At 41.2% G+C, this 14,491-nt stretch overlaps 1 protein-coding gene across 1 annotated transcript; it reads left to right on the top strand.

Annotated features, from left to right (window-relative positions):
- The first annotated feature begins 749 nt into the window (after positions 1–749).
- txnrd3 (thioredoxin reductase 3) lies at positions 750–14,251 on the top strand. Its single transcript, XM_035151923.2, has 16 exons — positions 750–1,127; positions 1,797–1,857; positions 2,975–3,084; positions 4,792–4,899; positions 5,129–5,201; positions 5,310–5,429; positions 5,562–5,704; positions 6,069–6,184; positions 6,761–6,986; positions 7,289–7,381; positions 7,836–7,912; positions 9,228–9,384; positions 9,518–9,625; positions 10,105–10,200; positions 10,304–10,438; positions 13,049–14,251. Exons 1-16 carry the CDS (start codon positions 1,011–1,013, stop codon positions 13,109–13,111), a joined length of 1,803 nt encoding a protein of 600 aa, XP_035007814.1. The 5' UTR covers positions 750–1,010; the 3' UTR covers positions 13,112–14,251.
- Positions 14,252–14,491: the final 240 nt, after the last annotated feature.

The following is a 14,491-nucleotide window of genomic DNA, read 5'->3' as shown; positions in this document are numbered from 1 at the left end:
CAGGTGGCGCTAAATAACTATGTATTTGCGTATGGACTTGATGGACTCAGTCAAGTCGAGGTGACAAGATATAAATCTATAACTCTAAGCAGCCACATGATCATCCAGTGACTTTGCCTTGTGTTGCAAACATTAAATATCCGCATGTTATTCTTCGTTTCACTTCACTCCTCTCTTAATTCAGGGTTAGCTGTCTATCAGAAGTGCCTGTAGGCCCCCACACTTCGGTTATAGCTGCACAAACTTCAGTGAAGTCTTTATTTCTTCATCTTAACACGCGTGTAGGTCTAAAATACTTAGTTTTTAATGTGAATATTTAGGGGTGATGACAGTTTTGTGTGTTTATTTATTTAATTTATTTGATCAACAACCTTTATTATAGGCAGTCCCCACATACAGTATTGAAACAGAAAGATAAGATGGTCATAAATTGTCACATTAATTATATATCAAGAAAATCTAGCAGAATAAATAATCAACAATGAACAAATGAATGAAAACAACAACAAAGAAGAAAAGGAAATAAAAATTAGGAAAAGGACGCGAGAGTTTGACTTTTCAAAAAGTCAAACTCTGAAAAACATTGATGGTTTTGATGGATTTTTAGTTTGGTGCTTTTATGACACGTAAATCGACGAGCCAGTGACGTGTTGTGGGTAGGTACGTTTTGAGGCACGAGATTGAACGCGCGGGCGGAGTTCCTCCCTGCCACAGTCGTCAGTATGGTTGTATGCGGTGAGCGAGGTGCCACGGATCGAGCGCACCCAGATAGTAAGAGCCGATAATAAAGGAGGTTTGGCGCGGGTGGTGCAGGAGCCACTGACCACAGAGGAGAGCCCCAAGCCGGCTGCTTGTTACTGCGGGCTCCTGGAGAAACACCCAAGAGGCTGGAAGACATTTTTATATCCACACACAGAGACTCGGAGCGGCGTCATTAGACTCCCCCTCCCTCTATAGTCAGTCGTGTCTCGAGGCTTGCCCCGCGCAGGCACACGGATATCTGCTGAAAAATGCCTCCTGTGGATCATGACACCGGGAAGAACGAGCTCAAGTCTCGGATACAGCAGCTCATCGCTATCAACCAAGTGATGGTGTTCAGTAAAAGCTACTGTCCGTTCTGCATCAAGGTGAGACGTCCGTGTCTTCGCGGGGGCGGGGGGGGGGGTCGGAAACTTCCGTCTTGTCCCGCGTAGTGGACGGGCTCGGTCTAATTGCTGGATGGTCCTTGCTAAGTTAAATCAGTCGGCAACTTGGACTTGCGCCCCAGTGCTAAGTTTATCACTACAGCGTTAGCAAAGCCACACAACGCGGCTAACGTCAGACCCGTTAACAGGCAGCGCTAGGGCGGCACCTGGTACACATACATGTCAAGTGTTAAGTTAAAGCGAATAGTTAGCAGCTCATCTCGGGTATAAAAGTTACATAAGTCATAGCGTTTAACTAACTGAGCAACTAAACTATGCAGAGCTCGTATAAAACATGTGCTGTCGTTAAGGGCTGTCCGGTTTACACGACAGCCTTATTCTTAAACGTTCCCACATAGTTAGTATCCCATAATAGCTTAGTTTCCTGTTGCGAAATCCTCAAATTCAACACAACTGAGGCACTGAGGTTAACTACTTTTAACACACGATATTGTTCATGCTGTCATCTATGTTATTAAGTTGTGGTGGTGAAGTTTGCTGTGAACATAACGTTTTTTGCCTCCTATAATAAAAGTTTGTTTTAAGGCTATTTGCCTATTGTTCATTAGGAAATCTGTACCACGTGACATTTGTCATTTTGTGTCTCTGCAGGTGAAAGATCTGTTCAAGGAGCTGAAAGTGGAGTGTAACGTGGTGGAGCTGGACCTATTAGGTGAGATAGACTATTATCTTTTATTCTATATTAAACGTTAAATGCTACGCGCCAAGTATAATGTTTTGTGTTGTCAGTTTGTTGATCTCTCATTTGCCTGCCATGTATTTCATCCTTAGATTAATAGGGAATGTAAAATGGATTTTCATAATTTGAATTTGAATCCTTACAGATTTCTATCTATTTCATGATGTACTGCTCTTTCTTTGCAGCAGTCTAAAACATGCTGAGTCACTCACAGAGGATATCTTGGCCTCGTGCCTAATCTCAGTAAACACCAACCTCCATGCCCTGTCTCGCTGAGTTATTTCTGTCACTGTCTCAGCTGCTGTGTTAAACGTCACATGCAGGGATGTTAAAATCAATCACCATTAAGAATATTACATTGTTAGAACCTCAAGCCAACATCTGGTTGATTGTTTACCTTCCTGTCTAAATCTAACAGACAGGAAATCTAACAGGCATTAAACAGCAGGTAACTACAGCAACTATGCTACTTTGCATTGGTTGTCAACTGTTACAGGTGAAACAGACGGTCAGGATTTTACTTTTTATTAAAGTGAAGTTTTGCTTGTTTTAAGCAGACTAAAAAGTCAAAAAAATAAACTTTCATGGCATAGCAAGTTTGTGCTTAGGTTTTTCCATTGTATTTGTGGATTGTCAGGTACTCTGTATGATGCAAAACAAATGCACAAGCCAGAGCTATTGCCTCATGAACAGTGCATACAGTATATGGAAGGAATGAGTATTTTTGTTAACAACCCTAGTGACTTTTACATCAAAAATAGCAGTTATATACATGTTTTTTTTTTCTTTTTTATTGTGGACAAACTCGTTTTTTTCCCCCCGGTGCACCATGTACAACATCTCAGACGTACCAGAAACAGAGATGCTCTCACACTGTCTCTCCAGATCAGCGTGTTCACCCAGGTGTCACGTTTTATCACTGTTGGTCAGAGCTGATTTTTAAGAAGGAAAAACATCAAACCAACCTGTGTCTAGTCATTTGAGTGAATACAAATTGTATCGATTCCCATTGCAGACAAAAGCCAGATGTTATATTTTTGGCCAGGGGAAAGTGTCTTTATGTGTAAACTATATGAACTCTTGTCTCCAGAGGATGGAACCAGCTACCAGGAGATGCTGCTTGAGATGACTGGACAGAAAACTGTTCCTAACGTCTTCATCAACAAGACACACCTCGGAGGCTGTGACAAAACAATGCAGGTAGAGAACAAAGGGGTGGATCAGTTTGACTTGTTGTGTTCTTTGCTGCTCAGAATACTCATTGTGTTACTCAGTCGAATGGAATGTCCAGACACCAGAAACAGTGTTTGTTTGTTCACACAGTTTGTTCCAGGTGACTTGATACTCAACCCACAATTTTTTTTATATACATATAAATGACTCATGAAGGTCTACGGTGTTTTCTTTCCTCTGAATACAGAGCAGAATATCAGAAGTTGTTTATATTTTATAAAGCAGTTTTTCTTGTCAAAATGACCAAAGTTTTTTATAGTACAGTTTTGCCATTCATCCACATTCATGCAGTGCATCTATGTGCAGCATTTTGTCCATCACATATCACTCACACACTTGTGGCACAGCTGTCAGGGGTAATTTGGGGTTCAGTGTCTTGCCAAGGGCACAGGCAGTGAAGGACTTCCTCTGCTTTGGGGCCCTAATCTACCCAATCATATCTGTAGCTGTGCGCAAACCACTTCTCCTGATGCTCTGTGTGTTTTCTCATCATGCTTGTTCTTAATTGAAAATAATATCTGAGAAAAAGGATTTTTGCCAGTGAGGTTTTTTCAGCTATTTGACAGTGAAGAAACATATCAACAACAAGCAGTTGGAATACTGGAAGCATAATATTTCTGGCCACCATATATCTAAAAACGATGCATTATTTCTGTCATGTCATACACTTTGATGACAGAGATGCAATGCAGGACTGATGGGAAATAACATAATTACTTAAAAATCCCCAAAAGATCTCTCTTTCCAATTTTAGGTAAATTTGTGAGATTTTGATGATTTGCATATTTTTGTTATAGTCCCAATCGGTATTCTGGATGTATTATGGTGTAGGTGGGGGTGTTACATTTCATACAAAGGGCTATTTAAGAAGTCAAAACAGCAACATAAAGCACCTGAAGCATGAATTTTCTGTTTTTTTTTAATTGCTGGGGTCAAAATGACCCCCTGGATAAACGATGTTAGTAAATTTGAGGATAACAGGAGGGTTATGGTTTGGTAAGAGGTCACGTCAGTGAGCCATATTAGCAAATACTAGAAATGTGAGGAAAATTGCTGAAGCTAATTATGTCTACTGAGTTGTGCTAATGCAGGAAAATATTAGGCTTGGTGTGGGGCCAGCTGCTCTTCCTTTGTATTTGCCACTTAGTGTGTAGTGAAATGAGCTGGTAAACAAGCTTAAATAGGCTGCATATTAAGTATTGGATCTCATCAGCGCACAATGTGAACTTTAATTTCAGTGATTTGAATTCAACCACAATTAACTGTGTGTACTGGGCTGTGCTGGTTATGATGTTGCTTGTACATGTGAGGATTTGTTTTCTACATGTGCTACATGCTGCCGTCGGTTAAAGTTGGCATTAGGCAACATTTAATAAATGTTTTATTAGATAAGTCTATAAAATTACTTTGTGAAAAGCTGCCGTTCACAAATTCCAGTTGTCTTGCTGTTAACTAGCTGACGCACTCTTGAACTAATTATTTTCTATTACTAATTCATTTGAGCTGATTGTTTTCCTCAATGACTCACTTGGTTTATAAAATGTTCTTAATATTGTCCTTAAGCTTAATGAAAGATCTTGAAATGATTTTCATATTTGAAATTGGTTGTGCTTATTGTAGCCACGTGATTTGTATTTAAGGTATTGATCAGTCTTGTGTTCATGTTTGTGTCAGGCTTACAAAGATGGCAGCCTGCAGCAGCTCCTGAGTGGTGAAAATGAATCCTATGACTATGACCTGATAGTCATCGGAGGAGGATCTGGAGGCCTGGCCTGCTCAAAGGTGACAAGATAAGCTGCAACACACTCGCACTGGTACCTCTTCAAACCCGTAGAGGCTGCTGCTCTGTGGCTTGTCAGAGGATCCGAGTGAAACTCAAGCTGTGGTTACTAATAACAGCATCACAACGTTAGACTTGTTTGAGCCATTAACTGAACACTTCTATTCAGATTTCAAAAGATGTTGGGTAATCTGTTAAATGTTGCAGTAACATTGGCTCTGTTGACAATAGGAAGCTGCTTTATTGGGGAAGAAGGTCATGGTGCTGGACTATGTTGTGCCCACACCTAAAGGAACCACCTGGGGTAAGATGCTTCCACTTCAGGATACCTACTTGGATACACATAATACGGTAATTATTTGCTAACTGACAATTTCCTTGTGTTGTTCATGGTTTCTGCTCGGTCAATCAGGTCTTGGTGGAACTTGTGTGAACGTGGGCTGCATTCCCAAGAAGCTGATGCACCAGACGGCCATGTTGGGTACTGCCATGCAGGACGCACGCAAGTTTGGCTGGGAGTTTGACGAGAAAGGTTAGGGCTCAGATAACCAATCCACAAGGTCATGAAGTCTCAACGGCTTGCTATAGTAAATTGGAAGCAAGCCTTGTCTAGAGTTGCGTTTTTGTCATTCTACTAATAACATGGATGTTTCTCTGTCCTCAGTGAAACACAACTGGGAGACGATGAGGACGGCGGTGAACAACTACATTGGCTCGTTGAACTGGGGCTACAGGGTGGCACTAAGAGACAAGAATGTCAACTATGTCAATGCCTATGCAGAGTTCACTGAACCACACAAAATCAAGGTAAATGAGTACTTTTCATATAAAGGAACCTTCTGTGTGTGTGTGTGTGCAGATGTTTAACTTGGATTGCTGGTTTGGTTCGACTCTTAGGAGAGGTCAAGTTCTCATCTCAAATCTCATCACTATTATAGGCTGTCTTCATTGTATCTAGTCTGTCGTTATGTTGACCCAGTTGTCTTGAATAGACCTTGCTAAACATCTTGCCTCCCCTACAGGCTGCACCATAATTTATGAATGTTTCAAAACATCCTGTACATCATTGACAAATAGTTTCTTCATGACGAATCAGTCAGAATTGCTTGTTGTAACTCCTCTCCTTGCCTCAACAAAATTTTGAGTGCTTCTGTTTTGTGTTTTCTGACAGGCGTTAAACAAACGAGGGAAGGAGACATTTTATACCGCAGCAAATTTTATCCTAGCTACAGGTGAGAGGCCGCGCTATCTGGGCGTCCCTGGAGACAAGGAGTACTGCATCACCAGGTGAGCACACAAGGTCCAATACATGCTACATGATAGCTGTACTGTAATAACAGTCATGTCTAATAACATGCTTTGATACTGAAAGCTCCGTCCAGATCCAGGATTCAGCAGACATATGATCTGTGAAAACACAAACACGCCCTTTAATGATCTGGAGTCTTGTAGCCTCTGCAGGTGGTAATACCTCCGGGTATCCATTAATCTCCCAGCAGTCTAAATGTTGTGTAAGATTGTCCTCAGGTGTTTCATGGGATTATGCTGCCGTTTTGACAAACTGCAAATGGTCTCGTGCTGCTCAATCAGTCCCACAAAGCAAAGGTGGTAATGTGACATAAGACACAACCCCAGTCTGGACACATCCGTAATGCAGAGTTATTTTGTGTCCATTACTGTGTTGTTTACCTGAGCATGTAGTATGAAGAGCTGACATTTGTATTTTTAATCAGAAATCCTCTGCTTCCTGCTCTCACTTAAAAAGCAAACCAACAATTAAAAAGTTATGTTTGCTTGTTGGATAGCTTTGTTTTTACCTTGCTCTGTTTGACGTCCTCTGCCCTTTGTCTGTTATTCCACAAGCGATGACCTCTTCTCGTTGCCTTACTGCCCGGGAAAGACTTTGGTTATTGGGGCGTCCTACGTGGCTCTGGAGTGCGGTGGTTTCCTAGCCGGCCTGGGCATTGACGTTACCATCATGGTGCGGTCCATTCTGCTTAGGGGCTTTGACCAGGAAATGGCCAACCGTGCTGGAGAGCACATGGAGGAACATGGTGTAAAGTTCCTCCGTAAATATGTCCCTGTGAAGGTGAGTGTTAACTGGTGCTGTCTCCAATGGAAATACTGTCAAATTGAAAAATAGTGGAAAGTTAAAATTGGCAAATATGCATAACACAGTAAAAAATAAATAATCAATTTGAAGATAGATGTTGATGTAAAAAATTTGATCTTACAAATTGTAAGACAACAGGCGGTCAGCAGATTGTGATCTGTGCATAACCAAGTTTATTGTCTGTCCATATTATATCATAAATCTTATTTTTAAGCTTAACTTCTGACAGAAGGTCAAAGAATTCTTTCCCCTCTGACTCTCCTTCATCTGTGTGTCAGATAGAGGAGCTGGAAGCAGGCACTCCTGGCAGGCTGAAGGTGACAGCTAAGTCCACAGAAAGCGACGAGATCATCGAGGAAGAGTTTAACACCGTATGTACTCATCTATCACGTCATCTTTCCTGTTACTCCATCCATGTTCTACAAGTTATTAATGACGTTTCTCTCTGGCCTCATGTTGTATGTAATTCCAAAGTGTTCAATCATAAAAGACATGATGTAATAAATTGCCACATTAATATGTTGTACTTAAAATGGAAAAGAAAACAGTAGTTTGTGTGATAGTTAAAGAAATCATTGACACTAGAATTCTGTGACGGGTCGAAGTAATAAATTAAATGATTAAAGTGCACATGAATAAAAAAAATGGAGGAAGAAAGTATCGAGTGATTTAATTTGAAATTGGTTTGATTAAAACAGCAATGTTGATTTAGAAACTGCACTTTATTTCATAATTTTCTCATAATGAAGAAAGGGAACTATTTATTTTAATACATGTAATTTTCTACTTTTTTCAACTAAATAAAAACATTGCTCTGTTCTTCAGGTGCTGGTAGCAGTGGGCCGAGACGCATGCACAGACAAGCTTGGACTGGACAAAACAGGGGTCACAGTCAACCCAAAGTAAGTTTATTATCTCCATTGTTTAACTAGGCAGTCTTCTTTATTATACATGGCAGCCTGTGCCTTTAAGACTCATGGTGCAGTCATAGTGATTCAGCAGTTCTTTCCGTCCTGTGGCGCTCTGCGGGGGGGGTGGTGGTGGTGGTGGTGGTGTGTGTGTGCTGGGGATTGGATCAAGAAGGAGGGGGGTTGTCTTGTTAGTAAAGTGAGAAAGCCTTCATACAGGTTTTCAACAGGTTATCTAAGTGTAAGAGCTTAACATGCAATTGTCATTACTTTACATCATCTACTCAGATTGATTAGACTCAGGTTGGCTTCATGTTCCTCTTCTATGCATTTCCTTTTGCCCCTTTTTCCTACCTGTTTCAGGGATTTAGTTAGAAATCTAGAGCTAAACGGCATGTTTTGCAGTTGATAATATATTGCTAATGTTACTGCATTGTAGCCTTTTCTTTGAGGATATCTTTCCACTTCTTGTGAATGACTGAAAGGTTCAGAATGAGGCTAACAGGGATTAAGAGAGCATGAGGCCAGTTTATAAGAGCGCTCTGAGTCATATGCCCCAGTCTTATGACCATAGTAGTATTTAGATGAAGCTGACACACAGCCTCAAGGCCCCCGGAGTCAGGGGCCACTTTAAGGTTTGCCTGGTCTGCTGCTGTACAGAGTAGAATATAAACATGGTTTATAAAAATACTGCTCCACACACATCGCTCCATGCAGCCCAACATGACCTTATGTTGCAATCACACTGAACGTGCCATGCATACAAAGTCAATGCAAAGATGCGTGTAGACGCCAAACTTGCATCTCTCCCCCCGGGCGTCGCACCAATCAGATTTGCATGGCACGATGTTGCGTCGTCCGATCAGTGCTGTGAATGAAACTCACCAGACTCAGTCCTGGCACTGACCCGAACTTGGGGGCGATCAAGCTGGTCACCAAGCTGTGTGCTGTCTTGTGGATCCACACACAACGGCGCTGGCTTCTCCGTTTCCTCAACATGTACAATGCCTGTTCTCCTCTCTACTGGAGGAGAACAGGTGAATACTCCCAAGTTGTGTTTATTAGCTCGTTTCCCACAATTAACCCAAATAAACACAAATGATCTTGCTGCGCTGATCGCACGTTTCATGTGGCGTTGGGTGTGAACGCACCATTAGATCCATTTAATCTGATCTCTGCCTTTTTTATGATGGACACAGTCCTTTTCTGCTGCTGGTCTTCAGGCCAAATATGTATTTACCTTTTTAGTTAACATTTAGATTAGGCATGTTTCATTCTTCCTTGCTGAATTCTCCGTACCAACCTCCAGGAATGGAAAAATTCCAGTGAACGATGAAGAGCAGACCAATGTGCCCCATATCTACGCCATCGGAGACATTCTGGAGGGCAAGTGGGAGCTGACGCCTGTCGCCATCCAGGCTGGCAGGCTGTTAGCACGACGCCTCTATGGGGGAGCAACGCTCAAGGTACACGGGCATCAAGAGACACTTGGATTGACAACCTCAATGATTCCCACTGCACAATTTTGCAACATGAGACAATAGGAGGATTTATTTGAACTGACAACAAAGAGTAATTATTAAATATCTGTTTGTGCAGTGTGACTACATCAACGTTCCCACGACTGTTTTCACTCCACTGGAGTACGGCTCCTGCGGTCTGTCAGAGGACAGAGCCACTGAGCTCTACGGGCTAGACAACATTGAGGTAACACACAGACTCATCTGAATAATGTATTAGTTATCAGGTTCACCTTACTGTGAACATTGAACTGTGCTGACTCACCTTGGAATGTTGGTAAACTTGTATTTTTTGAATAGTTTGTTGCCTCTGACTATTAAAGAACTTGTCCAATCAGATAGTTTTATCTACTGCATATTTGTAACTATGTGACAATTACTGCTCTTATCTGTCTCCTGTTTTTTGTGTAGATGGTCCGTGTCACAGCCACAAGATATATATCGCTCCATTAATTTTATTTCAGTAATACGAGCCCTGTGTTGTATTAATTTCACACCACGGATCTATGCGACCATCAAAATTTTGCCTTTTTTAAAATTTATTTTTAGAGCTGCCTGCCAAAAATGATTTGAGCCCAGATGAGTTGATGTCCATTTTATTTATAAAATGCAGCTGGTTGCTGTTTACGGTCATGGGCCTTCACTGTGTTTGTGGTGTGTGTTCAGGTGTACCACAGTCTGTTCTGGCCTCTGGAGTTTACTGTGCCTGGCAGAGACAACAACAGATGCTACGCCAAGATCATCTGCAATAAACTTGACAATGTGAGATTATTAATACTTTAATACATTTGTAAGAACTAAGAACATCGCAACTAACAACTTTAACTCCTTGACATGTCACATAAATGATGTTTTGGTTTTGTAGGATCGAGTCATTGGGTTCCACTACCTGGGCCCCAACGCAGGAGAGGTGACGCAGGGTTTCGGTACAGCCATGAAATGTAGAGTCACCAAGGAGCAGCTGGACGGCACCATTGGCATTCACCCGACCTGTGCTGAGGTGAGAAGACAACTCACTGTTTGACAATTACTTTTTTTCATGCTTCTGCACCAGTGACAGCTGTGGCCAGAGGTGTTATGTTTTGGGGTTTGTTTCTGAACCCCTTGAAATTATTTCTTTAAACTTTGTAGAAACGTTGACTGGAACACAAGGATGAACTGGTTAGATTTTGGTGTTACCTCACATCTTTCTCATTCTTGTGAGCATGCTTTGTCAGGAACACCTGAAGAAAATGTCATATATCCCTGTCCCTCAGTGGTCTGATTCAGTTTTGGTCACTTCAGTTAAATTCAAGCAAACAGTCTGTGATAATAATTCTGTGATCAGTTTCCCAAAGCAACCCATGGCATTTCCGTGTCTGGAGGGACCACTAAGATTTTCACTTTTGCTTTTATTAGTTTATGCTTAAATGTCAACTTCGTACAGGTGGTCTGAAAGTCCAAACAGTTTTTCACAAGGCAAACAAACAGAACCATGGTCCAGTTTTATCCATAACCTCTTTTGGTTGGACTCAGTTGTGGTCCGTTGGTCCAGACCATAGTTTGAGGCACCTTTTCACTCCAAACAAGGTTGGTGAGAAAGCACCCCAAAGCATTTCTGACCAAGCAACTACATCACACCTCGCCTTCACTCCAGCAGATATTTGTAACAGGACGTTTAGCTGTGAAAATTCATCAGTGTTTTGTAATAAGATAATAAGTAGCATGAAATCTGAGTTTTGTTCAGAGCTGAGAGGCTGTGGCTTCTTAATGCGACATTTAGCCTGAAGGTAGGGCGTCTTACCTTTTTGAGCCAGAAAACAAGTCAGTCTTTTTTTTGTCTGTTTAAAAACTGTTAAACTTGCATTATACTAATCAAAGAGCAACATGAAGTCTTGCAGTCTGTCACTTTATCTAACCAGGCCCAGTGCTTAGGAAACATGTCGCAGTGTAACAGAACGTGGCGGTTTCACACTATCAAACGTCTGTTAACTAACCAGTAAGAACACAGCAAGAAAATCTGAAAATGCAGAACTGATGCAGGAAAAAGTTTTTGTCGATGTCATGTCAGGACATTACAGACTGATTTCAAAGGATTGCACTTGGGTTTCTTGAACAGTATGAAATGTGATTAAGACGGTGACAGTCACTCTGCTGTTTTTATTTGCTAATTCTGTGTGAATGATCTGACTGTGCCACACATTTGGTCAGACCACATTAATTCAAAGCTTTAACACATCTATGTTTCTTATCATCGGGTGAAAGGTCATTTTTGTTTTCTTTTTTTAAAAATTTATTTTCAAACCTCTGCCTAATACTAGCTGAACAATAAGGTAATTGGTAATTTCCAAAAACCAAACGCCACAGGGGAAAATCCTTCACAGCGACAGTCTTATTCTTTTCATTAATTTATCCTAGTGTCTTAAGATCCCAGCAGTACTCATTCATTATACTGATGTGGTAGAGATGGTAAGTTTCACAAATGTGCATGGATGCACTGACATAAAAGTTCAAAAAACTATTGCAAAGAAATTGTGCTGCAGGCATAATGTCCACAAAGGGATGTGAAATGACTACAAAGATGGAAAACAAGATAATGGGGCATACCACAAAGACAAAGCAATTAACAAACTGTACGCAAAGAAACGCTGCATGCAAAGAGATTGAGATTAACTCAGGACCCATACATTTTAACATCTTTTCAGTGGTAAAATATTGTTTATACATAGTTACTTATTATTTTATATTTAAATTGTTTCCACCTCTCTAAATGGTTCTACAAAGAAAGACTTAACTCATTTAAGGAAAGTGTCGATCATTATGTGGTGATCAGTGTTGATATTGTGGTGGTCATTTAAATCAAAATCTACCTTTTTAAAATGTAGAGGGTCTGAGACGTCAGCGGAAACTGTGTGTTCACGAGTCAGCACAAGAGAGGGAGGGGAAAGGGAGCGTGTGTGTGTGCATGCGCAAGTGTGCAATGTGATATCGCCCTTATCTTTAAAAGCTGTTTACCTTCCCTCAAGTTCTGGGACTATCGTACAGAAGATGTGTAATTTTGGTTATAGTAATCAACCACTTATAGTGATCAGTTTCTCCCAGACATATGTGATCCCTATTAGCTGTTTCCACTTTATTTTTAACGCTGCACATATCTGTAATGGGGGAAAACAAGCAATAAGCATGCATGTCAGGGACAGAGTAACGCACTTACATTAACTGCATGGTGCTCAGACACTAACAAAATGACTGTTGGGCTTGGTTAATTTTCTCTCAGACATGTTTGGACAGAAAAGTGTGACCCATGCTGCACTTCATAAATAAAATAACCCCACAGTAAGAAGGAATCGTACCATATCTTATCAGTAGCTGCCTCATGTATCTTTAAATTACCGGATCAAGGTAATTTAATGATGTTTTAGTGTTTGCACTTACATTTCAAAATCAACTTATGCCACAAATCTCTATCTGAGATTGTGGTTTACACACAGCCACAATATTCTCTCAGTTTTGTTTTTGAGACTGATTCCAGGTAGCCTCTAGAAAAAGTTAAGACACAATGTCTGTAAAAGCCACATAATGAAACTGCACTGCCTGACGTGTGTGTCTGTGTCTCTCTATATCCTCTCAGATCTTTACCACCATGGAAGTGACCAAGAGCTCCGGTGGAGACATCGCCCAGTCTGGCTGCTGAGGTTAAACCCTGCTTGTTTAGCGGGCTGCTCTCACGTTACACTCCCTCTCTACATCAACAGTAAAGCTCAGCCTCACCTCACACTGCTCACTTTACAGGGCAGTTGTGTCTCAGGACAAGGCTCACACCACAGCCAGCGTCTGAATCATTTTGGTTCACTAATGAGCTGAGAGGTGGCTGAAAGAATCCCGAGCTGAGACTGAGCGAGTCTCCAGCTCTGAGGAAGTTTAATGTGAGGGCAGCCTGCTGAACAGCGGGGTTACTCTGCTGATCTACTGGGCTTCACCAGTGTGATGTTCTCAGAGGAGCTCCAACACACACACACCCTTCGAGTGTGAGTGTTTGGGCTGTTTTTGACGTCCTGGCCTGTAACCTCAAATGATGAGGTGGGCGAGGATCGATGTCCCTCTGCAGAAGCACCTGATGGTCCCGAACCCTTCGTCCAACCCCAATTTAAAACACTTGTCATTCACTCCCCAGTTTACAGCCGGTGCGAAGGCTGAATTAGACTTCAGTTGAACAGATTGAAACGCGCATACACAGGGTTTGAATGGCTGCACGGCTCTGAACTCTGCTGCAGCGTAATTATTTCATCTGGTGTGTGTGTGTATATTTGTCGACTAAATGTTGAGCCTTCATCATTCAACACATTCCTCTTATTGGATCTTTATATAATATAAAGGTCTGTACATGTTGTTGTCAATATTTGTGTCTGGTGTGAGGAGGCACCAGGGTTTTTCTGCCGTGACGAGAACATTTGTCTCTCCAAAGTGTTTATTTAAAACAAGTCTGCACAGAGAAGAAGAGCCAGCAGGTGAACACCTCTCAAACCTCTGCTGTGCTGCATCACAACACTTTCAGACACAATCAAATGGAAAATAAATGGAGTTGTACTGAATGTGGTTTCAACAAAACATTTTCTTAAAATTTGTACTCTTATTAATTTAATGCTTTGTTTGTTGCATCTTGCTGTTTGCCTCTGCCTTATGTTTATGTAAACGATATATTCAGTCTTCTAGAGGACAGTACTCAGAGTGCTCTCAGTGAGTTGGTCATTGATATAAACGACTTGTTCGTTGGTGTCAAACCACTGTAGATTATGTCTCTCTTAAGATTTAATAAAGGAAGATTTAACCTTCACTTTGTCTGACTCTTCACTTGTGGAAACACACATTTATAAATCATTAAAGAAAACTGAAACAGTGTATATGATTTGTTTTTCTGCATAGTTCTTGTTCTCTCATATATTCTTACTGGTTTATTGTCAGAGAATAGTGGACGGATTGCCGGCCCAAGTTATTAAAGGACCAGTGTAACGTGTCCACTTTTCAACAGTTATCACTGTTGTTTTTAGTTATTGATATTCCTTTACATAAGGTT

Source organism: Hippoglossus stenolepis, chromosome 3 (genome assembly GCF_022539355.2).
Source record: "Hippoglossus stenolepis isolate QCI-W04-F060 chromosome 3, HSTE1.2, whole genome shotgun sequence".
NCBI lineage: Eukaryota > Metazoa > Chordata > Actinopteri > Pleuronectiformes > Pleuronectidae > Hippoglossus > Hippoglossus stenolepis.
This window is presented reverse-complemented; position numbering and strand designations above follow the sequence as displayed.

Coding starts and splice junctions, on each gene's coding strand:
- txnrd3 (XM_035151923.2), top strand. CDS start 1,011: ATGCCTCCTGTGGATCATGACACCGGGAAGAACGAGCTCAAGTCTCGG. Junction 5,202..5,309: donor ACCTAAAGGAACCACCTGGG/GTAAGATGCTTC, acceptor TCGGTCAATCAG/GTCTTGGTGGAACTTGTGTG. Junction 5,705..6,068: donor CTGAACCACACAAAATCAAG/GTAAATGAGTAC, acceptor GTTTTCTGACAG/GCGTTAAACAAACGAGGGAA.